General features: G+C 45.6%; 1 protein-coding gene across 1 annotated transcript in view; it reads right to left on the reverse strand.

Moving 5' to 3' along the window:
- HECTD2 (HECT domain E3 ubiquitin protein ligase 2) overlaps window positions 1–26940 on the reverse strand; it is a 100819-nt gene that overhangs the window by 56072 nt on the left and 17807 nt on the right. The window contains exon 6 of the mRNA XM_038743365.1: window positions 11664–11799. Within this exon, the coding sequence (XP_038599293.1) occupies window positions 11664–11799 (136 nt within the window). The remainder of the gene's footprint in view (window positions 1–11663; window positions 11800–26940) is intronic.

Consider the following 26940-nt stretch of genomic DNA (forward strand, 5'->3'; position numbering starts at 1 on the left):
AGCTATTTCAGGCCTGGGGGTCAAAGGACCTGGGTTCTAATCCTGGGCTCTGCCACTTTCCTGTTGTGTGACCTTGGGCAAGTCTATTAATTTCTCTAGGCCTCAGTTTCCTCCTCTGTAAAATGGGATTCAACACCTGTTCTCTCCTACTTAGACTGTGAGCCCGTCGAGGGACAGCAACTGTGTCTGACCTGATTATCCTGTATCTTTCCCAGGGCTTCATACAGTACTGGGCATGTAGCATGTGCTTAACAAATACCATCATCTAAATACTAATTATTATTGTTTGGTAAGAAAATACTGATGACTATATAAACACTGAAATAAACAATTAAATATTTGTAAACAATAAAATGAATTATGAAAGAAATGACCTGAGAGAAAAGTTCAAACAAAAGGTGTACTTATCTGAACCCTTTCCATTTTCCCCATAAGGCACTTTTAATTTCCGGAGGCTGGTTTTCTTCCCACATAAACATTACAATGGAATGACAGCAACTTTCCCGAAGAGATCTTCACTGACTGACTTCTCAGGCCTAATGAGATTCCTTTACTGTAACAATGCAAAACTTTGAACTTATATAATAGTAATTATAATATATATTAACAGTAAACTATGTCTAAATACTGGGGAAAATACAAAATAATCAGATTGGCCACAGGAAGGCCTCATTCCACTTGGCGTTCACAGTATTCATCGTCATCATCACCATCATCAATGGCATTTATTGAGTGCTTTCTAGCTGCAGAGCACTGTACTAAGCACTTGCTAGGTTATCAATCAATTATATTTATTGAGCGCTTTCTTGTGCAGAGGACTGTACTAAGCGCTTGAGAGAATATAATATAATAGAGTTAGTAGACATGTTCCCTGCTTCTAGACTTACAAGCTGGTGTCAAAATAATAACAATAGTAATAGTATTTGATAAGTGCTTATTCTGGGTCAAGCACTGTTCTAAGCATTGGGTGGATACAGGGTAATAATAATAACTGTGGTATTTGCTAAGTGCTTACTATGTGTCAGGCACTGTACTAAGCACTGGGGTGGATACAAGTAAATCAGGTTGGACACGGTCGCGCAGTCTTAATCTCCATTTGGAAGATGAGGTAATTAGGTCACAGAGAAGTGAAGTGACTTGCTCAAAGTCACACAGCAGACATAAGGCAGAGGCAGGATTAGAACCCAGGTCCTTCCGACTCCCAGGACCGTGCTCTATCCACTAGGCTATGCTGTTTCTATGTCTACAATAGAAAAAAGACAAAATGATCTCCCTCTAGACTGTAAGCCCCTGTGAGCAGGGCATGTCTTCCACCTCTGTTGTTCTGTATTCTCCCAAGCGCTTAGTACAGTGCTCTGTACCTGGTAAACATTCAATAAATACCAATGATTAATTGATCACAGAGGGCTATACTGATGGCAAGAACATTTCTATATTCTCCTCAACTCACCTCCATCAGAAACAGCATCCTTCAAATCAGGCCAAACGTTTGAACACCGAGAGGTCTAGAATTTACCCCTACTCTTGGGGAAAACTCCGCAGGAATCAGAGCCATGAAAAAGGAAGAGCACCCGGGCCCGATGGCATCGTCCACCTACTGAGTGGCAGTATTGCCTAGTGGATAAAGCAGGGGCCCGTAAGCCAGAAGGTCATGGGTTCTAATCCCGATTCTTCCACTTGTATGTTGCGTGACCTTGCGTAAGTCACTTAACTTCTCTGTGCCTCAGTTCCTTCATCTGCCAACTGGGGATTAAGACTGTAGGCCCTGTCTCTTCCCGAAGAGAAAACCAACGCAACGGAGCGTTGATATCCATCAGGTCTTGGAGAAGAAATTAGTCACTGAGGGTTTAAAAGGAGGATTTAGTACAGGGCTCTCCACACAGTAAGTGCTCAATAAATACAATTGAATGAATGAGTGCAAAGTGACATTCCCCCTCCCGGACTATCAGCTGAAACTCAAAATAATAATCACAATGGCATTTATTAAGCACTTACTATGTGCAAAGCACTGATATATATGTTTGTACATATTTATTACTCTATTTATTTTACTTGTACATATCTATTCTATTTATTTTATTTTGTTAAAATGTTTTGTTTTGTTCTCTGTCTCCCCCTTCTAGACTGTGAGCCCACTGTTGGGTAGGGACCGTCTCTATGTGTTGCCAACTTGTACTTCCCAAGTGCTTAGTACAGTGCTCTGCACCCAGTAAGCGCTCAATAAATACGGTTGATTGATTGATTGATTGATTGTGTGGGATAGGGACTATGTCCAATCCAATGATCTTCTATCTACCCCAGCACTTAGAACAGTGCGTGGCACATAATAAGCGCTTAAATACCATAAAAATTATTATTATTATTACCGAGATCCACAGCCCCAGGGGTCAACCTTTATGTGTGGACAATGTGGCCGGGATTGGGGATCCCACAATGACCTTTTCACTCGCACGTACAACCACGGGTAAATTTCACTTTTGGTGACCTTCTTCAATTAGGAAAGGACAACCATTTATGAGTGTTTTTAGATACCTACATCTGTGGTACACAAATCCATAGCCATGGATAGCAACAGCATTGTTTCTAACGTCTGATTTTCTGCTTGGTCTCAGAGACGTGAAAGCAGCATGGTCTAGTTGATAATAAAACTAATAACAATAGTACTTGTTAAGTGCTTACTATGTGCCGAGCAGTGTTCTAAGTGTTGTGGTAGATACACTTCTAGACTGTGAGCCCACTGTTGGGTAGGGACCGTCTCTATATGTTGCCAACTGGTACTTCCCAAGCGCTTAGTACAGTGCTCTGCACACAGTAAGCGCTCAATAAATACGATTGAATGAATGAATGAATACAAGGTAATCAGGTTGGACACAGTCCCTGTCCCCCATGTGGCTCACAGTCTCAATCCCCATTTTCCAAATGAGGGAACTGAGGCCCAGAGAAGTGAAGTGACTTGCCCAAGGTCACACGGCAGACAAGTGGCAGAGCCGGGACCTTCTGACTTCTGGCCCCGTGCTCTATCCAGCACACCATGTTGCTTCTAGAGTCAGAGGACCTGGGTTCAAATCTCAGCTTTTCCCCTGTGTCAGCTGTGTGACCCTGAGCGTGTCACTCAACTTCTCTGGGTCTCAGTTACCTCATCTGTAAAATGGGATTAAATCCTACTCCCTCCTACTTAGACTGTGACCCCCGTGTGGGACAGGGACTCTGTCCAAACCTGCCCCAGAAGTTAGAACAGTGCTTGGCACACAGTAAGCACATAACAGGTACCATAAGAAAAGATGAGTAGTAAAATTTAGAGTCAAAAGAAGCAATTAATAGCCATGTTAATGAACGTGGACACCTGAAGGAAACAGATTGGGCCTGGGCCAGAAAGACTCCGTCGGCAGGCGGTGACCCATCAGTAATGGCCAACAGAACTCGAATGTTCAGACCACTGATGGGGAGGAGAGGAGTTCAAAGGTTGCAGTCAGCAATCGCACCAAAAGAATTAGTGTGAACAAAGTGAGAGAGAAGACTGCACGCTTCCTTCTTGGCCTCTTTACTAAGAGATGGATTTGAGGAAAAGTGATGATGTTGGGAAATGACGCGAGGTAGGCTGAAACTGAAAGAAGCACTAGAAAGTTGGGCTTCATTTATTTAATGGATGTAATACAGTCTCAGACTTGGAGGGTCCGTGACAACGAGTGAATAAATTAATCTCAAACATGACATAAATAGAACGAGCGGGGTTTTGTTTTATCCCATAAATATCTCTGAAATATAAAGTTACCACAATGCTACGAAAGAAGCCAGCCACTGTACATTCATCAGCTAAACCCTGTCACAGGTTTAATTCAGCCAATACTTGGGAACATCGTGTGCTGAATTAATAATCAGTGACTTTTTTTCCCATTTCTTTTTACATCACACTGCCACTTTTAGCTGGTTGCTTGGTTACAAAAGGTAAAATACTGAAAATTTTAGTGCATGAAGAGGAAGGGCTGAAATCCTATGGAATAGTACACTATACCCATAGGAGAGAGTTTGAGTACCACCAGAATTTAAAATTCCCCAGAGCTAAACAGGTGATAAGAAGTTTTAAAGTAACAAGTGGGAGAAAACTTGGGCCAAATCACCATCACCATGTCAGAGGCGTCACTACCACTGCTGCTGCTAACTGTTGACATTTTAACCCCTACCCTTAAAACGTGGAAAATGATTATAAACTATTTCAATGGATCACCCAGGTGGTATGGATACATGCTAAGTCTAAAGAAAACCAAGGTGATATATCTGCCTACACCAGAGTAGCCATATTCACAGCCAAAAACATATATCGGCAGCACAGAACTAATGCTGCCCCAGAATTTTCTTAACTACAAAGTACACGAACCAACAAAGCAGTGAGAGGAAAAGAAAGCAGCACATCCTAGAAGAAAGAGTACTGGCCTGGGTGTCAGAGGACCTGGGTTCTAATCCCGGCTCCAGCAGCAGCTTGCTGTGTGACCTTGGGCAAGTCATTTAACTTCTCTGTGCCTCAGTTCCCTCATCATCTGTAAAGTGGGGAGTAGAACTGTGAGCCCTATGTAGGACAGAGACTGTGTCCTACCTGATTACCTTGTATGTACCCCAGTGCTTAGAATAGTGCTTGGCACATAGTAGGTGCCAACAAATACCAAAATTATTATTATTATCAATAACAATAATAATAATAAATACCACTGTTTGATTGATTACTTGAGCAGATGCGCCCAATCAACAAATCAGTCAGAATGAGACAAGTAGGAGATTCATTCATTCATTCATTCAATCGTATTTATTGAGCGCTTACTGTATGCAGGAACTAAGCGCTTGGGAAGTATAAGTTGGTGACATATAGAGACGGTCCCTACCCAGCAACGGGCTCACAGTCTAGAAGGGGGAGACAGACAACAAAATATGTAGACAGGTGTCAAAATTGTCAAAACAAATAGAATTAAAGCTATATGCACATCATTAACAAAATAAATAGTAAATATGTACAAGTAATAGAGTAATAAATCTGTACAAATATATATATCCTGAATAGAGGCCCGTGGGACTTCATTCATTCATTCAATTGTATCTATTGAGCGCTTACTGTGTGCAGAGCACTGTACTAAGCGCTTGGGAAATACAAGTCAGCAACATATAGAGATGGTCCCTACCCAACAACAGGCTCACAGTCTAGAAGAGGGAGACAGACAACAAAACAAAACATGTAGAGAGGTGTCAAAGCCGACAGAATAAATAGAATTATAGCTGTGTGCACAGCATTAATAAAATAGAGTAGTAAATATGTACAAGTAAAATAAATAGAGTAATAAATATGTACAAATATGCACAAATGCTGTGGGGAGCTGGGGGATGGGAGGCTGAAGAGGGGGCCAGTGAAGAAAATGGACCAGGGCAGTTCAAGAAGTACGTGCCGACTTGTACTTCCCAAGCGCTTAGTACAGTGCTCTGCACACAGTAAGTGCTCAATAAATATGATTGATTGATTGACTGATGAAGCAGGTGAGTACCGAGTCGGCAAAACCGAGGCGGGAGAGGGCTTCCAAGGCAAGGGGGGGTGGTCCAGCGTGTCCACAGCAGCTAAGATGGTAAGGAGGATTAGGACAAGAGTAGAGTCCACTGGACTTGGCTCTGAGGAGCTCATTGGTCACCTTGGAAAGTGTAATCATCATCTTAATAATAATGATGATGGCATTTGTTAAGCGCTTACTATGCGCCAGGCACTGTACTGAGCGCTGGGGTGGATACAAGCAAATTGAGCTGTACACGGTCTTTGTCCAACGTGGAGATCACAGTCTCAATATCCATTTTACAGATGATGCAACTGAGGCACGGAGAATAATAACAATAATTATGGTTCTTGTTAAGTGCTTACTATGTGCTAAGCACTGTTCTCGGCGCTGAGGCAGATACAAATTAATCAGGTTGGACACAGTCCCTGCCCCACAATGGGCTCACACGCTTAATCCCCATTTTTCACAGATGGGGTAACTGAGGCACAGAGAAGTTAAGTGACTTGCCCAAGGTCACAGAGCAGGCAAGTGTTGGAGTCAGGATTGGAACTCACGATCTTCTGACTCCCAGTGCCCTGCTCTATCCACTAAACCATGTGAAGCGATTTAATAATGATGGTATTTGTTAAGCGCTTACTATAAGCCAAGCACTGTTCTAAGCACTGAGCACTGCGATTTGCCCAAGGCAAGTGGTGGAGGCGGGAATAGAACCCATGACCTTCTGATTCCCAGGCCCGTGCACTATCCGCTACACCACGGGAAGCGATTTAATAATGATGGTATTTGTTAAGCACTTACTATATGCCAAGCACTATTCTAAGCACTGAGCACTGTTCTGAGTGCCGAGCACTGTGATTTACCCAAGGCAAGTGGTGGAGGCGGGAATAGAACCCATGACCTTCTGATTCCCAGGCCCGTGCTCTATCCGCTACACCATGTGAAGTGACTTGCCCAAAGTCACCCAGCAGGTAAGTGATGGAGGCGGGATTAGAACCCATGACCTTCTTACTTCCAGACCCGAGCTCTAGCCACTATGCCAGGCTGGGGCTAATCATGGCAGGGCTAACAGAGGGAGGCGGGGAGCCCAGGTGGCACCCTGAGAACCAGTTAGTCCTAGGCAACTGGGTAGAAGCAGGCGGCTGTTTGTGGCCCATGCGAACAACAGGTGCCTCTCGGGGGCGGTAAAATAGCTCCCTGAGAACAGAAAATGTAATAAAAAGTGATTTCAGAGGAAATGACGGTTTCTGGTCAGGCTGACCTGATGGCAACGCTGCCCTGGCTATGCTATGCGGTCAGGAGAGCACCCAGCATACCTGTCATTCAATCCACGTATTCAATCTGCCACCAAATCCCATCAATTCTACCTTGATAACACTGGTATAATCTGCACTACCCTCTCCATTCAAACTGCTACTCTGCTGACCCAAGCGCTTATGAATCGATCGATCGATCGATGGCATTTATCGAGCGCTTACTATGTGCAGAGCACTGTTCTAAGCCCTTGGGAGAGTACCGTACAAGAGAATTAGCAGCTAGGTCCCTGCCCAGAATGACCTTAATTATATCTTGCCTTGACTAATGCATCAGCCTCCTTGCTAACCTCCCTCCTTTCTGTCTCTCCCGACTCCGGTCCTTACTTTACCCTGCTGCCCAGATCGTCTTTCTACAAAAACATTCACACCTTCCCACGCCTCGAGAACCACCAGTGATTGCCCATCCACCTCCGCATAGAAAGAAAACTCTCACCATCGGCTTTAAAACACTCAGCTTGCCCCCTTATATCCTACCTCACCGATCTCCTCCAACACCAACCTACTTGCTGTACCTTGATCTCATCTAACTCACTGCCAACACTTTGCCCTCGTATTCCCCGGGGCCTGGAACTCTGTTCCCACTCACATACTACCGGCAATCACTCTTCCCACATTTGAGGCCTTGTTAAAAACCAAACCTCCTCCAAGAAGCCTTCCCTGACAAAGCCCTCATTTCCACTACTCCCTCTCCCTTCCGCATCGCCCATGCACTGTTCCCTCTAGACTGTAAGCTCGTTGTGGGCAGGGTATGGATCTCCTTATTGTCACATTGTACTCTCCCAAGCGCTTAGTATAGTGATCTGCCCACAGCAAGCCCTCAATAAATACAATTAAAATGAATGAATGGTCTATACCCTCAGACCACTTGATATTCACTCTACTATCAGCAACTCAGCACTTATGTACATGTCCATAATTCATTGTAATGCCTGTCTCCCCCTCTAGATTGTAATCTCCTACCAATTCTGTTGCTTTGTACTCCCTCGAGCATTTACTACAGTGCTCTGCGCACAGTAAACACTCAATAAAAATAACTGATTGACTGGGCCTGAAAAATTGAGGTGAATGTGGTTGAGCGTCATTCAAACTGGCATGATTATTGAGTCCGTACAGGAGTTACCTCCCAGATGGTTCCTCCGAGACCACGCCTTTTGTGAGGAAGCAGGTTTCCTGCTGCAGGAAGCAGCTGCGAGGCCTGAACATCCGCCCTCCGGATCCTTCACCCCAGCCCAGCCTCAGACTGGATTTTCTCACGAGTGAGGCCAGATTGAGGTTTGGGGCACCTAACACCTCCACATTACTTCAGTGTGAAAGATGGAGCCCCTCTCTTCCATCCTTCCCCTCGTCAGTAGCCTGGTCTAGTGGATAGAGCAGGTCCTGAGAGTCAGAAGGACTGGGTTCTAATCCCGGCTCTGCCACTTGTCTGCTGTGACCTTGAGCGAGTCACTTTACTGCTCTGGGCCTCAGTTACCTCATCTGTAAAATAGGGATAAAGACTGTGATCCCCAAGTGGGACAGGGACTGTGACCAACTTGATTAGCTTGTATTTACCCCATCGCTTAGTACGGTGCCTGGAACATAGTAAGCATTTAATAAATATCACAATTATCATTATTATTATTATCTTCTTTGCTCTTCTCCTTGGCCCTCGTCTGATTACCTCCAAGCACTCAAGGATTCTATCCTCTCTCAGTGATCAGCATCCATTCCTTTCACATAAATACGATTGATTGATTGGTTATGGTGCGAGCACCGCAGCATGGCCTACTGAATAGAGCATGGGCCTGGGAATCACAGGACCTAGATTCTAATCCCAGCTTCCCCCTGTACCTGTTATGAGATCTTGGTCAAGTCGCTTCACTTCTCTGTGCCTTGGTTTTCTCTTCTGCAAAATGGGGATTCAAAACCAGATCTTCCTTCTGCTTAGACAAGCCCCATGTGGAAAAGGAGCTGTGTCTGACTTGATTATCCTGTATCTAAGCCAATTCTTAGTAGGGTGCTTGGCACATAGTAAGCACTTATCATAATTATGATTACAATCACTGTCATATTTTTTTAAATGTTTAATGGAATTTGTTAAGTGCTTACTATGTGCCAGGCACTGTACTAAGTGCTGGGGTAGATCAAAGCTAATCAGGCTGGAAACAGTCCTTGTCCCACATGGGGCTCGCAGTCTTGATCCCCATTTTACAGATGAGGTAACTGAGGCACAGAGGAGGTAAGCGACTCTCCCAAAGTCAAACGGCAGACAAGTGGCAGAGCCTCGGTTAGAACCCAGGTCCTTCTGACTCCCAGGACTGTGCTCTATCCATCTGGCCACACTGTTTCTCTCCTCTTCTTCACTTCCCCTTTTTAAATCCTTTGAGACAATAATAATAATAATAACTGTGGCATTTGTTAAGTACTTATTATGTGCCGGGCACCGTACTAAGTGCTGGGATGGATACAAGCAAATCAGGTTGGAGAAAGTCCCTGTCCCAACGGGCTCATTGTCTCAATCCCCATTTTACAGATGATCAAAGATTGGGAAAGGATAGTAGCGGTGGGGAGATGAGAAAAGACACAGCTGTAGGTCTTTACAATGAGTAGGCTTTCTTCCTCTGCAATAGTAAGTGCTCAGTAAATACCTCTGATTGATTGATTGATTGATTCTTTGTGGGGTTGGAGTGCAGAGGCTTTCCCAGATTTCAGTAGCAAGGAGCCGGGCTGCGTCATGAACGGCATCCTTACCTTTGATACATCAACCATCACCGCCGCCATCGCTGTTGCTAAAGCTCGATAGTCATCAATCGCATTTAGTGGTTTTTTATGGCATTTGTTAAGTGCTTACTATGTGCCAGGCACTGTACTAAGCACTGGACTAGACACAAGCTTATTAAGTGGGACACAGTCTTTGTCCCACATGGGGCTCACGGTCTTATTCCCCATTTGACAGATGAGGGAACTGAGGCCCAGAGAAATTAAGTGACTTGCCTAAGATCACACAGCAGACAAATGGTGGAGCAAGGATTAGAACCCAGGTCCTTCTGCCTCTCAGGCCCAGCCCAGGCTCTATCCTCTCCACACTGCCTCCCCAGTGCTTACTGGGTGCAGGGCACTGTACTAAGCGCTTGGGAGAGTAGAATATAACCTAGTTGGTACAGAGGTTCCCTGGCCGCAACGAGTCTAGTGGGGGAGACAGACTTTAATATAATGGATATGTACATAAGTGCTGTTCCCCCTCAGGATCGCACCTGGAGAATTCCAGAACTCTACCAGTCCTGGCTATGGTAGAGAGAGTCAAGCAGACACATTCCCATGCCATTCCTAACTTGGGTACTGGTTAGCGAGTGGAAGAAATCTGCTACAAGTCAAAACTCACCTGTGCTGGGCAGTAGCGGCACGGGAGAGATTCAAGGGTGGATACTCAAGTTGACTGGGCAGAATAAAGGCAGTGGTAAACCACTTCCAGATTTTTACCAAGGAAACTCCACGGACACGCTACCAGAAAGATCGCAGAGGGAGGTGGGGCGTTCTGGGAGAGATGTGTCCATGGAGTCGCTCTGGATCCCAACTGACTTGACTGCATTAGACAAGACATAAGTGCTTGTCGGGGCTCGAGGGTGGGGTGAATAAAGTGTGCAAATTCAAATACAAGGGTGACACAGAAGGGAGTGGGAGAAGAGTAAATGAGGGCTTAGTTGGGGAAGGCCTTTTGGAGCTGTACCTTCAATAAGGCTTTGAAGGTGGGGAGAGTGATCGTCTGTCACATATATATATATATATATATATATATATATATATATATATATATATGTATATATGGTTGTACATATTTATTACTCTATTTATTTATTTATTTATTTATTTTACTTGTACATTTCTATCCTACTTATTTTATTTTGTTGGTATGTTTGGTTCTGTTCTCTGTCTCCCCCTTTTAGACTGTGAGCCCACTGTTGGGTAGGGACTGTCTCTATGTGATGCCAATTTGTACTTCCCAAGCGCTTAGTACAGTGCTCTGCACATAGTAAGCACTCAATAAATACGATTGATTGATTGATTGATTGATTGTCAAATATGAAGAGGGAGAGAGTTCCAGATCAGAGGCAGGCCATGGGCAAGAGGTCGGCGGCAAGATAGATGAGATTGAGGTACAGTGAGTAGGTCGGCATTAGAGGAGCAAAGTATGCAGGCTGGGCTGTTCATAGGAAATCAGCGAGGTGAGGTAGGAGGGGGCAAAGTGGTGGAGTGCTTCAAGGCCAGTGGTGAGGAGTTTGACGTGGAGGTGATGGGCAACCACTGGAGGTACTTGGGGAGTGGAAAAACTTGAACTCAACAGTTCTACAGAAAAATGATCCCAGTAGCAGAATGAAGTATGGACTACAGTGGGGAGAGACAGGATGCAGGAAGGTCATCAAGGAGGCTGATGCACTAGTCAAGACAAAAAATGATTAGTGCTTGGATTAACGTGGTAGTAGCTTGGATGGAGAGGAAAGTTCAGATTTTAGGGATGTGACGGTTGAACCGACAGGATCTAGTGACAGATTGAATGCATGTGTTGACTGAGAGAGATGAGTCGAGGACAACACAAGGTTAAAGGCTTGTGAGACAGGTAGGATGGCCGTGTGTCTACACAGACAGCAAAGTCAGGGGAAGACGGAAACAGTAACAAGCAACCGTAACAGCAGGAAGTTGAAAAACTTAACGGATACCTGAAGAATGTGGGAGAGCTAATATCTGTGTGGCTGGCCAATGTCCTTAAGGTGAAAATCCAAAGTTGAAAATACTTAATATTATTGCCATAATTTAAGGATTTCAAAAGGCAAAAAAAAGTCTTTACCATTTTTGATGCTAGGTGCAGCAAGTGGAGGAGAGGATCCTCTGCTCTCAGCTCCCTCTTTCTTCTGATTAATGGTTGAAATGAAACTCTTCAAAGTGGATAATCGGCCTTTGGCTCCTCTGTCTTCTCCCTGTGACTAAGACGACAGATATTTAAGATGACAGATATTGGACAGGCAGGCATTATACCAGATGCAGGGGCACTCTGATCGTTTCAAGGAAAACCATTCACAGGAAATATGATAAATCACTACCAAGCTGTTCTAATTTAAGCCCGTGTACAGTTTGAAATTGTTCAATGGCTATATTGGCTCAGTACCAGCAAAGAACTTGAAGAACCGTGTTTTCTGGGTCTTGATGTCATATATGACCGAATACCGTATTACTCAGCATCTCAGCAAACCTATTTGAGACTTTTTCAAAAAGTACACAAATAGATATTTTCTGATTTCTGGTCAACAAAACTCTTCTGCTACTTCTTTCCTTTTGGCTTGTATTTTGGATGCCATAAAGTCATACAATCTTTAATAATGATAGTAATTATGGTATTTGTTAAGTGCTTACTATGTGCCAGGATAAATCACTGGAGTGGATACAAGTAAATTGGGTTGGACACAGTCCCTGTCCCACATGGGGCTCACAGTCTCGATCCCCATTTTACAGATGAGGTAACTGAAGCACAGAGAAGTGAATTGACTTGTCCAAGGTGACACAGCAAACAAGTGGTGGAGCTGGGATTAGAACCCATGACCTTCAGACTCTGAGGCCTGTGCTCCATCCACTACGCCATGCAGCTTTCTAGACTCTATGCTCACTATGGGCAGGGAATGTGTCTGCCAATTCAGTCAAATGGTACTCTCCCGGGAGCTTTTTACAGTGCTCTGCACATAGTAAGCACTCAATAAATACCATGGATCGATAATGGTAAGGTAGCATTGATATTTTAGAAAAACACATCTCGCCTAACCCAAGTGCAGGATAGTCCAATTCCTCTTAGTAACGTTCATGTTCCGACTAACTTTGGCAGTGGCTCCGATTACTAGTTTGAAGAGTTGTACTAGAGGAGAGCACGCATGCCGGTTTCTAGGGTTTTCTGCTTGGGAAAGTGCCAGAAAACACAGCTTTTCCTGTTTTGTGTCACAGAATTACCATTTCTTAGATTAGTACTGAGTTATTTTCCTTTCAGGATCCCGAAATTTTGTCAGCTTGCATCAGTGGTCCTTTGGTGAGTATTGTAACACATTTTATATATTTCTATTTATGGCATGGCCTAGGCGACAAATCATTTTGATGTAAACATATTCCACAACGTAAGCATAACCGTGAAAACGTTTGCACCTCCTGTATCAAAATACACATGAAAATATTTTCACAGGCTATCACCAAGGGATATTCCTTCCATAAAAATATTTAGCAGCACTAGCACTGAAAAACTACGCTCAGTCTTGGTGGCTAAAATGGCAGTAGTTTGCTTGAGAGCGTGGCAAAGATGGCAACAGGCTGACAAGTACTCAATTTAGTCCAACCCCAAAGGGGTATCAGGGTGATAATCAGGAAGCGAACACTCACAAATGAAAGGGGACATCCTGACAAGGAATACGGACATTATTCTCTACTACTGCCAAATCTTCTGAGGGACTGTCCAGTTAGCACACTGTGTAACCTTTGATTTGGATCGCAATATTTACTAGAATTCCCTTTGTTTTAAAATTCAAGCAGGGAGAGCTCCAAAGATTTGGGGAATGACTCTTTTTCACCCACTCATGTAAATAAAGGAAGAGATTACAGACTGCTGAAGCAAAAGGAGTCCGTTTGGCGAATAAGGATACATTTTCTCAATTCGATATTACAGATAACAGTAATAGTGCTGTTACTAAGCACTTCCTATTTGCTCTGCACGGGGATTGAACAAGGTTACTGGATCGAGCCCTGTCCCTGTCCCAAACTCAGCTCACAACCTCTCTTCTCCCTATTTTACAGATGAGGAAACTGAGGCCCAAAGCAAGTAATTTGCCCATGATCACACAACAGACTAGTTGCAGACCTGGAACTAAGAGCCACTTGTTCTAAGCTCCCTTAGGGCGGAGACCATGATTACAAATTCTACTATACTTTCCCAAGCGCTTAGTAGAGGTGCTCAATGAATGCTACTGAATCTGGGTCCCCATTCAATCACTCAACTGGTGACATTAATTGTGTGCTTTCTGTAGACAGAGCACTGTACTGAGGCTGGGAGAGCGAGCAGGATGGCTGACTTCAAGGAGGTAGGGAGCGTATCTACCAACTTAGGAGAGTTATATTATACTCTCCTAAGTGCTTAGTACAGTGCTCTGCAAAGAGGAAGTGCTTAATAAATACAATTGATTGATTTACTGTATTGGGAGAGTACAATATAACGGAGCCTGTAGACATGTTCCCTGCCCACAAGGAGCTTACAGTCTACAGGAGGACACAGACATTAAAATAAATGATGAATGTGTACATAATTGCCGTGGGCCTGAGGATGGGGTGAAAAAAGGGTACAAATCAAAATACATGAGTAACACCGAAGGAAGAAGGGGTAGGCAAAATGAAGGCCTCTTGGAGGAAGTGTGATTTTAATACGGCCTTGAAGGTGGGGAGAGTGGTGGGCTGTTGGCTCTAAAGGGGGACAGAATTCCAGGACTTGGGAAAGGGGTCGGCGGCAAGATAGACGAAATGGCGGTACAGGGAGAAGGTTGGTGTTAGAGAAGTGAAGTAATCGTGCTGAGTTGTAGTGAAAAATCAGTGAGGTAAGACAGGAGAGGGCTGGTGATGGATCGCTTCAAAGCCTAAGATACGGAGTTTCTATCTGATGTAGAGCCCATCCACCTCCGTGTCAAAAAGAAACTCCTTACCGCTGGCTTTAAAGCACTCAATCAGCTCACCCCCTCCTACCTTACCTCCCTGATGTCCATTTACTGCCCAGCCCACTCACTCCACCCTTCTAGTGCCACCTAATCTTGTCTGTCTTGTCGCTGACCCCTTTCCTACATCCTTCCCCCAACCTGTAACTCCCTCCCCTCTCTCCACCTTCAAAGCATTCAAACCTTCAAAGTATTAAGGCTACCTCTAGAGCTCGTTGTGAACAGAGAATATGCCTGTTTGTTGTGGTAGTGTACTCTCCCAGGAGCTCAGTACAGTGCTTTGATTGAACGAATGAATGAATGAATTACGACCTCTTTCCCCCAGCTCTGTCTCCCTCTTGCATCATCTATGCACTTGGATCTGTGACCTTTGGACATTTGATTGTCACCCCACAGCACTTATAGACGTATCTTTAAATTATATATTATAAAATAAATCACTTATTTATTCCTATTAATGTATGTCTCCCCCTCTAGACTGTAAGCTCGTTCATTCATTCATTCATTCGTATTTATTAAGCACTTACTGTGTGCACAGCACTGTAGTAAGCGCTTGGGAAGTACAAGTCGGCAACATGTAGAGACGGTCCCTACCCAACAAGGGGCTCACAGTCTAGAAGGGGGAGACAGACAACAAATCAAAACATGTAGACAGGTGTCAAAACCGTCAGAATAGAATTATAGCTATATGCACATCATTAACAAAATAGAGTAGTAAATATGTACAAGTAAAATAAATAAAGTAATAAATTTGTACAAATATATACAAGTGCTGTGGGGCGGGGAAGGAGGTAGGGCTGGGGGGGGATGGGGAGGAGGAGAGGGAAAGGGGGGCTCAGTATGGGAAGGCCTCCTGGAGGAGGTGAGCTCTCAGTAGGGCTTTGAAGGGAGAGAGCCAGCTTGGCAGATGTGTGGAGGGAGGGCATTCCAGGCCAGGGGTCGATGGCAGGACAGGCGAGAACGAGGCATAGTGAGGAGGTTAACGGCGGCAGAGGAGCGGAGGGTGCAGGCTGGGCTGTAGAAGGAGAGAAGGGAGGTGAGGTAGGAGGGGGCGAGGTGATGAAGAGCCTTGAAGCCGAGAGTGAGGAGTTTTTGCTTGATTTGTAGGTTGACGGGCAGCCACTGGAGATTTTTGAGGAGGAGAGTGACATGCCCAGAGTGTTTCTGTACAAAGATAATCTGGACATCAGAGTGAAGTATAGACTGAAGCTGGGAGAAACAGGAGGATGGGAAATCAGAGAGGAGGCTGATGTGGTAATCTAGTCGGGATTATGCTTGTTATGGGCAGCAAACGTGTCTGCTAACTTCAGTTGCAATGTACTCTCACAGGGCTTAGCAGTGCTCTGCAAGCGCTCAATATATACGATTGATTGATTGATCAATTGATTGGAGGTGCATTAGCAATGATCGGAGATTCTTGAGGAGCGGGGAAACGCGGACAGAAGGTTTTTTTAGAAAAGTCATCCGGGCAGTAGAGTGAAGATCGAGTGGGGAGAGACAGAAGGCATTCATTCATTCAGTTGTATTTATTGAGCACTTACTGTGTGCAAAGCACTGTACTAAGCGCTTGGAGAGAAAATCCCTGCCCACATCAGGCTTACAGTCTGAAGGTCAGCACCGAGATTGATGCGGTAGTCAAGGCAGGAGAGGATTAGTGTTTGGCTCAACATGGTAGCAGTTTGGATGGAGAGGAAAGGGTGGATTTTAGCAATGTTGTTAAGGTAGAACTGGCAGGATTTGGTGACAGATTGAATATGTGGGTTGAATGACAGATGAATCAAGGATAATGCCCAAACTTGTGAGACAGGGAGGATGGTGGTGCTGTCTACAGTGATGGGGAAGTCATGGGGAGGGCAGGGTTTGGGTGGGAAGATGAGGAGTTCTCTTTGGGACATGTTAAATTGATGAGGTGTCAGCGGGACATTCAAGTACAGATGTACTGAAGGCAGAGGAAATACAAGATTGCAGACAAGCCGGTTCTGGGGAGTGAAGGAGACAGAAGCCAAATTGGCACACAATAATCAAATCAGTCACAGGCTCACTATCTAAGGGGAGAGAAGAACAGATGCCCTCTCATTTTACATTGAGGAAACTGAGTGTCAGAGAGGCTAAGTGACATTCTTCAGATTATTCATTCATTTATTCAATCATAGTTGTTGAGCAATTACTGTGTGTAAAGCACTGTACTAAGCACTTGGGAGAGTACAATATAACCAGTAAGCGCTCAGTATAAAGATGATTGAATGAATGAACCATAAGCTGACACAGTCCCCGCCCACAACAAATTTACGGTCAAGACGACGAGCAGCGGGCTTGTGGCAGAGCTAGGATTAGAACCCAGATCTCCTGATTCCTAGGTCTGTGCTGTTTCCATTAGGCTGTGCTGCCACCACCAGGTTTGTGAACAGAACCAATCAATCAATCATATGTATTGAGCGCTTACTGTGTGCAGAGCACTGTACTAAGCGCTTGGGAAGTACAAGGTGGCAACATATAGAGATGGTCCCTACCCAACAGTGGGCTCACAGTCTAGAAGGGGGAGACAGAGAACAAAACATATTACAAAAAAAATAGATATGTACAAGTAAAATAAATAGAGTAATAAATACATACAAACATATACATATATACAGGTGCTGTGGGGAAGGGAAGGAGGTAAGGCAGGGGGATGGAGAGAGGGATGAGGGGGAGAGGAAGGAGGGGGCTCAGTCTGGGAAGGCCTGCTGGAGGAGGTGAGCTCTCAGTAGGGCCTTGAAGAGAGGAAGAGAGCTAGCTTGGCGGATGGGCAGAGGGAGGGCATTCCAGGCCAGGGGGATGACGTAGGCCGGGGGTCGACGGCGGGACAGGCGAGAACGAGGCACGGTGAGGAGATTAGCGGCAGAGGAGCGGAGGGTGCCGGCTGGGCTGGAGAAGGAGAGAAGAGAGGTGAGGTAGGAGGAGGTGAGGTGATGGACAGCCTTGAAGCCGAGGGTGAGGAGTTTCTGCCTGATGCATAGGTTGATTGGCAGCCACTGGAAATTTTTGAGGAGAGTATCATGCCCAGAGCATTTCTGGACAAAGACAATCCAGTATACTGGTTCGGAGCCTAGTGTGAGACAGCCTCATGTCAGACCCGATGACCTTGTATCTACTCGAGCTCTTAGAACAGTGTATGGCACATAGTGACCACTTAGATAGCACAACTAGAGTTAACAGTGGTAGTAGCAGTGGTAGTAGTGATAGCAGTAATCCAGGCTCTGCCACTAGTCTGTTATGTGATCTTGGGCAAGTCACTTCACTTCTCTGTGCCTCCGTTACCTCAGCTGTAAAATGGGGATTGAGACTGTGAGCCCCACACGGGACTGGGACTGTGTCCAACCCGATTTGCTTGTATCCACCCCAGCGCCTTAGTACCGCGCCTGGCACAGAGTAAGTGCTTAACAAATACCACAAATAGCGTTATTATCAGTAATAGAACAAAACATCCTCTAGGGATGATCCACTAGGCAACTTTACCATCCCCTAACCTTCTCTCTGCCCATCCCAGTCACCTCCTACTGCTCTAGCTCTTTTCTATGGACTACCTCTTTTTTACGTTTTTATTTCTTTATAGTATTGGCTAAGCGCTTACTATGGTTCTAAGCCCTGGGAGAGGTGCAAGTTAATTAGGTCGGACACAGTCCATGACTATTACGAGGTCGTCTTTTCTGTCTTTCTGCTGCTGCAGGGCATCGAGAGGAATCCTTCCTCTGTGGACGATTACAAAAGCGGAGCCCATGGAGCGGGGTGGTGCCTCCTGGCTGGAGACTCTTTCAGACGGACACTCACACAAAGAAAAGGATTACTGCCAGACTGGTTACTTTCACAATGTGATTTTTTGTATTATGAAAGCTTGAATTGCCCCTGTGTGCGAGAAGGGACAATTAAGTAAAAGGGATAACAGGTACTGAATCCCCACTTCACAGAGGAGGAAACCGAGGCACAGAGAAGTTAAGTGACTTGCCCAAAGTCACACAGAAAGCAATTGGCAGGATTAGAACCCAGATCCTCTGACTCCCAAGCCCATGCTCTAGCCACTAGGCTATGCTGCTTCAGGATTGTTAAATGTGGGCCAGACAAGATCAGGTTCTCATCAATCAATCAATGCAGAGCACTGTACTGAGCGCTTGGGAGAATACAATACAACTGAGATAGTAGACACGTTCCTTCTCCACAGTGAATTTGTGGTCTAGAGTTTTGGGGTTTTTTTAAAGCTACTTGTTAAGCACTTACTGTGTGCCAGGCACTGTACTAAGCGCTCAGGTAGATACAAGATAATCAGCTGGACACAATCCACGTCCCACATGGGGCTCAGTCTTAATCCCCATTTTACCGATGAAGTTCCCTCTAGACTGTAAACTCGTGGTGGGCAGGGAATGTGTCTGTTATACTGTTGTGATATACTCTCCCAAACACTTAGCACAGTGCACTGTGGCTCAGTGGAAAGAGCATGGGCGTGGGAATCAGAGATCATGGGTTCAAATCCCAGCTCCACCAATTGTCAGCTGTGTGACTTTGGGCAAGTCACTTCACTTCTCTGTGCCTCAGTTACCTCACCTGTAAAATGGGGATTGAAGACTGTGAGCCCCCCGTGGGACAACCTGATCACCTCGTAACCTCCCCAATGCTTAGAACAGTGCTTTTCACATAGTAAGCGCTTAATAATTTCCATCATAATTATTATTATTAGGCACACAGCAAGCACTCGAAAAATATGATTGATTGATTTAAATAACTGAGGCCCAGAGAAATTAAGTGACTTGCCCAAAGCCACAGAGCAGAGAAGCGGCAGAGCGGGGATTAGAACCCACGTCATTGGGACTTTTAGGCCCGGGCTCTATCAGCATAAGGGGAAGTGGATAGGAAGCAACGAATCAATCGTACTTACTGATCCCTGTGTGCAGAGCACTGTACTGAGCGCTTGGAAGAGTACAGTACAACACGGTAGACATACTCCCGGCCCACAGTGTGTTTACAGTCTAGAGATGGAATAAGTAGGCAGGAAGAGAGGAGAGTAGGAGGAAGCAGATAAGAAGGAATCAATCACATTTACAGAACACTTACTGTGTGCGGAGTACTGTACTCTGTGCTTAGGAGAGTACAAGGTAGCAGAGCTGTTAGGCACGCTTCCTGTCCACAAGGAATTTACAGTCTAGTAATAGAATGAAGATAATCAGGAGCAGGTCAGAAAGAGTCATGGATGAAGGAAGAGATGGTGAATAGGGAAGCCAGAGAGGTGAGTTTCAGAGAACACAGAGAAAAGTACCATGGCATAATAGATAGAACCCGGGCCTGGGATCAGAAGGTCATGGGTTCCAGTCCCTGCTCTGCTAGTTGTCTGCTGTGTGACCTTGGGCAAATCACTTCACTTCAGAAAGAGTCACGGATGAAGGAAGAGATGGTGAATAGGGAAGCCAGAGAGGTGATCAGAGAACACAGAGAAAAGTACCATGGCATAACAGATAGAACCCGGGCCTGGGATCAGAAGGTCATGGGTTCTAGTCCCCGCTCTGCTAGTTGTCTGCTGTGTGACCTTGGGCAAATCACTTCACTTCTCTGTGCCTCATCTGCCTCATCATACAGTGCTAAGCGCTTAGTACAGTGCTTTGCATAGAGTAGGTGCTCAATAAATGTGATTGAATGATTGAACTGAATGAATAAAACGGGGATTGGGGCTGAGTCCCACGTGGGACCGGGACTGCGTCCAACCCGATTCGCTTGTATCCTCCCCAGAGCTTAGTACGGTGCCTGGCACAGAGTAAGGGTTTAACAAATACCATAACGAGTATTATCATTATTAGAAAAACAGTCATGTGGAGCAAAAGCACGGCTAAGTCAGGCACGGGTTCAGGTAGAGATGGTAGAGTCTTCTCCAGGATGAAAGCCTGAGCCTGGGGCTACTGAACTGAGCTTGGCTCTGCCCCAGCCCAAAACCAGGCTGAGTTCAACAGGATCCAGCCTCGCCTTTAGGCCTGGAAAGAGTTACTGTCCCCTTGAGTGGCTACCAAGGGGGAGTCCAAGACAGACACAGGGGCCATTCTTTTGCATAAGGACGCGGCCGTCCTTTCGGGGAACCGCAACCACCCCCAGCAGTGGGCCAGAGAAAGCCCAAAACAAAGGCTCACCATCCCTTTCAAACCTGAGGCAGGTGGGAGCTACAAACACAGGGTTAATGGGTCCATGAGGACGCCCAAAGGTCCATCTGGGACCTGAGGTGACCCCTCCCTCTCCACCTGTCGGAGAAAAGAAGCCCCTCCTCCCCCATCACCGGAGGAGCAGAGAAGAAACCATCTACGCAATAATAATAATAATAATGATGATGGCATTTGTTAAGCGCTTACTATGTGCAAAGCACTGTTCTACGTGCTGGGGAGGATACAAGGTGATCAGGTTGTCCCACGTGGGGGCTCACAGTCTTCATCCCCATTTTGCAGATGAGGTAACTGAGGCACAGAGAAGTTAAGTGACTTGCCCAAAGTCACACAGCTGACAACCAGCGCTTAGCGCAGTGCTTCGCACACAGTAAGCGCTTAACAAATGCCATCATTAATTAAGTGGCGGAGCCAGGATTAGAACCCATGACCTCTGACTCCCAAGCCCGGGCTCTTTCCAATGAGCCGTGCTACTTCTCTAAGAATCTGGGAGAGGTTGGAGCGGTTCCTCACTAAAGCCTGATTGAAGCAGCGTGGCCAGGTGGAAAGAGCATGGGAATGGGAGTCAGAGGACTTGGGTTCTAATCCCAGCTCTGCCACTTCCCTGTTGTGTGACCTTGGGCATGTCACTACCTTCTTGGTGACTCAGTTCTCCCATTCTCCCTCTACTTGGACTGTGGGAACCCATGTGGGACAGGGACTGTGACCAACCTAATTGACTTTTATCTAGCCCAGCACTTAGAACACTGTTTGTCGCCATAATAAGCTTTCAACAAATACCATAAAAAAATGGAGCAGTGAGGTACCCAAGAATCGTGCATATAAAATATCTGAATACATTTGCTCTGTTAACATTAATTGTTGACTTTTCTCTATGTGTCTGTCCTCTCCTATGCCTTTTAGGTGATTATCAGGCAGAAATAAATTCATTCATTCATTCCATCATATTTATTGGGCGCTTATTGTGTGCAAAGCACTGCGCCAAGCACTGGGAGAGCACAATATAACAAAAAACAAACACATCCTCCCCACAACGAGCTCACAGCCTAGAGGGGAAGACAGACATTAATATAAATAGGTAAATAAATAAACAAATTTTAGCTATATACAGATATACCACGTGGCTCAGTGGAAAGAGCACAGGCTATGGAGTCAGAGGTCATGGGTTCAAATCCCGGCCCCGCCAATTGTCAGCTGTGTGACTTTGGGCAAGTCACTTAACTTCTCTGGGCCTCAGTTACCTCATCTGTAAAATGGAGATCAAGACTGTGAGGCCCCCATGGGACAACCTGATCACCTTGTAACCTCCCCAGTGCTTAGAACAGTGCTTTGCACATAGTAAGTGCTTAATAAATGCCATTATTATCTTTTAGACTGTGAGCCCACTGTTGGGTAGGGACTGTCTCTATATGTGGCCAACTTGTACTTCCCAAGCGCTTAGTACAGTGCTCTGCACACAGTAAGTGCTCAATAAATATGATTGATGATATACACATATGTGATGTGGGTATGGAAGGGAGGATGAATGAAGGAGCAAGTAAGGGTGGCGCAGAAGGGGGAGGGAAAAGAGGAGAGGAAGGCTTAATCAAGGAAGGCTTCCTGGAGGACATGTGCTTTAAATGTCGAAGTCCCTAGGGTTTGAAGGGTGCTTTGCACTTAATGTTATTGTCTATGACTCCTGTGCCTCCTGAGCGAGGTGTAAGCCCCGTGGGCCACGTCCAGCCTGGACTTGGAGTGCAGAGGATGGAAAGCACACGGTCTGCTGCGGAGGTAAGTGGGGGGAAAATGGACAAGAGAGACACGGAAGCGATCGGGGCGGGGTAAGATGGAATGACTGCAGAGACAAAAGGACACAAGAAAATCTCACTTCCCAGAGTGTCGTGTCCTTCCCTCCCTCCTTTAAGTACTTTGGACAGATTTCATTCAAGAGGTTATTTTCTCTAAGACCCATACTTCAAAAAACCCAAGCAGAGATTTCCCACCCATGATTCTGTTCTGATTTTAAGAAAGTTCAGTGACCGAAAGGAATTAAAAGTTATACTTTGTCACCACTATAACAAGGAGAGTTTAGCTATTAATTATGCCTATGAAATATACTAATATAAGCATTGTGGGGAATGTTCATCACTTTCATTCATTCAATTGTATTTATTGAGCGCTTACTGTGTGCAAAGCACTGTACTAGGTGCTTGGGAAGTACAAGTTGGCAACATATAGAGACAGTCCCTACCCAACAGCGGGCTAACAGTCTAGAAGGGGGAGACAGACAACAAAACAAAACATATTAACAAAATAAAATAGAATAAATATGGACAAATAAAATACATAAATAAATAGAGTAATAAATAGGTACAAACATATATACATATATACAGGTGCTGTGGGGAGGGGAAGGAGGTAAGGTAGGGGGGATGGGCAGGAGGGGGAAAGGAAGGAGGGGGCTCAGTATGGGAAGGCCTCCTGGAGGAGGTGAGCTCTCAGTAGGGCTTTGAAGGGAGGAAGAGAGCTAGCTTGGCGGATGGGCAGAGGGAGGGCATTCCGGGCCCGGGGGATGACGTGGGCCAGGGGTCGATGGCGGGACAGGAGAGAACGAGGCCCAGTGAGGAGGTTAGCGGCAGAGGAGCGGAGGGTGCGGACTGGGCTGCAGAAGGAGAGAAGGGAGGTGAGGTAGGAGGGGGCGAGGGGATGGACAGCCTTGAAGCTGAGAGTGAGGAGTTTTTGCCTGATGTGTAGGTTGATTGGTAGCCACTGGAGATTTCTGAGGAGGGGAATAACATGCCCAGAGCATTTCTGCACAAAAATGATTCGGGCAGCGGCGTGAAGTATGGATTGAAGAGGGGAGAAACAGGAGGATGGGAGATCGGTGAGGAGGCTGATGCAGTAATCCAGTTGGGACAGGATGAGAAATTGAATGAGTAGGGTAGCAGTTTGGATGGAGAGGAAAGGGCGGATCTTGGCAATGTTGTGGAGCTGAGACCGGCAGGTTTTGGTGACGGCTTGGATGTGAGGGGTGAACGAGAGAGCGGAGTTGAGGATGACACCAAGGTAGCGGGCTTGTGAGACGGGAAGGATGCGAGTGCCGTCAACAGTGATGGGAAAGTCAGGGAGAGGGCAGGGTCTGGGAGGGAAGATAAGGAGTTCACTTATACCCATCCACAGAACACTTATGTATATTTCCATCTCTAATTTATTTCAATGTCTATCTCTCCCTCTAGTTTGTAAGCTCCTTGTGGGCAGAAGCGGAGAAGCAGCATGGCATAGTCAATAGCGCCCGGGCCTGAGAGTCGGACGGTCGTAGGTTCTAATCCCAGCTCCGCCGCTTGTCTGCTGTGTGACCTTGGGCAAGTCGCTTCACTTCTCTGGGCCTCAGTGATCTCATCTGTAAAATGGGGATTGAGACTGGGAGCCCCATGTGGGACATGGACTGTGTCCAAACTGATTTGCCTTGTATTCCCGCCCCAGCTTTTAGTACAGTGCCTGGCACTTAGTAAGCACTTAACAAATACCACCATTATTATTATTCATTCATTCAATCATATTTATTCATCAATCGTATTTATTGAGCGCTTACTATGTGCAGAGCACTGTACTAAGCGCTTAATGCTGGCATTTGTTAAGCGCTTACTATGTGCAAAGCACTGTTCTAAGCACTTGGGGGATACAAAGTGATCAGGTTGAACCACGTGGGGCTCACAGTCTTAATCCCCATTTTACAGATGAGGTAACTGAGGCTCAGAGAAGTTAAGTGACTTGCCCAAGGTTACACAGCAGACATGTGGCAGAGCCGGGATTCGAACCCATGACCTCTGACTCCGAAGCCCGTGCTCTTTCCACTGAGCCACGCTGCTTCTCTATTTATTTATTGGGTGCTTACTGTGTGCAGAGCACTGTACTAAGCAGTTGGGAAGTACATAGGGAAGCAGCGTGGCTCAGTGGAAAGAGCATGGGCTTTGGAGTCAGAGGTCAGGGGTTCAAAACCCGGCTCCGCCACTTGTCAGCTGCGTGACTTCGGGCAAGTCACTTCACTTCTCTGGGCCTCAGTTCCCTTATCTGTAAAATGGGGATTAAGACTGTGAGCCCCACGTGGGACAACCTGATTACCATGTATCTACCCCAGCGCTTAGAACAGTGCTTGGCACATAGTAAGCGCTTAACAAATACCAACATTATTATTATTATTATTATTATTATTACAATTCAGGAATAAAGACAATCCCTGCCCACAACAGGCTCACAGTCTAGAAGGGGGGAGACAGCCATCAAAACAAGTAAACAGGTATCAATAGCATCAATATGAAAATATGGAACGCTTCACAAATTACCTACTCTCTTCCACTGTCTTCTCCCAAGAGCTTAGTGCAGAGCTTTGCACGCATTAAGCACTCAATAGATATCATTTATTAACTGAAATCTTAACAAGGCTAGGTAAGACAGCACCTCAAACCTCAAACATGAAACCGAGGGGAATCCAATGACATCAATCATTACTCCACAGACGGAAATGCTCGCAGCCTCTTTCGTTCATTCGGTCGTAATGACGGAGCGCTTACTGTGGGCAGAGCACTGTACTAAGGGCTCAAGCCTTCGGGAAAATACCGCGGCTTGGGAAATCATTCTCGTCAAAGTTAGACACATTCAGCTTTCCGTGATTACGGTCTAAAAGAGCCTCCGGAAAAGTCACACGTCTGTTCCCTATAAAAAAATAAAATACAGCCGCCGGGGGTGTCCCCACCCCCTGCTTTCCTGATAGAAATGGAAAGGTCACAATTAAGTGGTAAGTCACCACATGGCAGGATGCAATGTGCGGTGGGGGGGCGATGAAAAGAATAGGGGAAAAATAAAAATTCTCCTTGCCTCTGAGGGCTAAAGCACTTTCCTCTTTGGATACCTGCCCTCCCACCCCCAAAAGACACACACACAAACACCCACACCCACACATACACACAAACACACACCAGCCCACACAAACACCCTCGGTGTAGCTATGACTTTTCCTCCTGATGCTCCAGCTACGTCAGAAAAAATTCCAAAAAAAAAATAATAATCTGTCATCGCCGTTCTTTGACTATTCCAGCTCCAAATAAATTTGGGTGAGGAACCCCCCCCCACTCCATCTCCCTGGTCTCCATGCCTCGGGATATTGAAAATGACTTCCATGTAACGGTGTCAGTCCTTCCTAAGTGTAGGCTTGGCTTCGGCGAGGATTCCCCCTTCTTCCTGAGCTGGGAAATCCTGGGGGCTTGGGGAGACCCGGCGAACGCTGCGTCAACACTGAGGCTGAGAATCAATCAATCGTATTTATTGAGCGCTTACTGTGTGCACAGCACTGTACTAAGCGTTTGGGAAGTACTCCCCGAATGGCCCCCGAACAATAATAATAATAATAATAATGATGGTATTTGTTAAGCGCTTACTACGTGCAAATCAATCAATCAATCGTATTTATTGAGCGCTTACTGTGTGCAGAGCACTGGGCTAAGCGCTTGGGAAGTCCAAGTTGGCAACATATAGAGACGGTCCCTACCCAACAGCGGGCTTGCAGTCTAGAAGGGGGAGACAGAGAACAAAATCAATCAATCAATCGTATTTATTGAGCGCTTACTGTGTGCAGAGCACTGTACTAAGCGCTTGGGAAGTCCAAGTTGGCAACATATAGAGACGGTCCCTACCCAACAGCGGGCTTACAGTCTAGAAGGGGGAGACAGAGAACAAAATCAATCAATCGTATTTATTGAGTGCTTACTGTGTGCAGAGCACTGTACTAAGCGCTTGGGAAGTACAAGTTGGCAACTTATAGAGACGGTCCCCACCCAACAGTGGGCTCACAGTCTAGGAGGGGGAGACAGAGAACAAAACCAATCAATCGCTTTTATTGAGTGCTTACTGTGTGCAGAGCACCGTACTAAGCGCTTGGGAAGTACAAGTTGGCAACATATAGAGGCGGTCCCTACCCAACAGTGGGCTCACAGTCTAGAAGGGGGAGACAGAGAACAAAACCAAACATAATAACAAAGTAAAATAAATAGAATAGATATGTACAAGTAAAATAAATAGAGTGATAAATATGTACAAACATATATACAGGTGCTGTGGGGAAGGGAAGGAGGTAAGACGGGGGGATGGAGGGAGGACGAGGGGGCGAGGAAACCCCCTCGTATTAACAAAATAAAAGAAATAGAATAGATATGTACAAGTAAAATAAATAAATAAATAAATAGAGTAA

The sequence above is a fragment of the Tachyglossus aculeatus genome, chromosome 3, assembly GCF_015852505.1.
Source record: "Tachyglossus aculeatus isolate mTacAcu1 chromosome 3, mTacAcu1.pri, whole genome shotgun sequence".
Taxonomy (NCBI): Eukaryota; Metazoa; Chordata; class Mammalia; order Monotremata; family Tachyglossidae; genus Tachyglossus; species Tachyglossus aculeatus.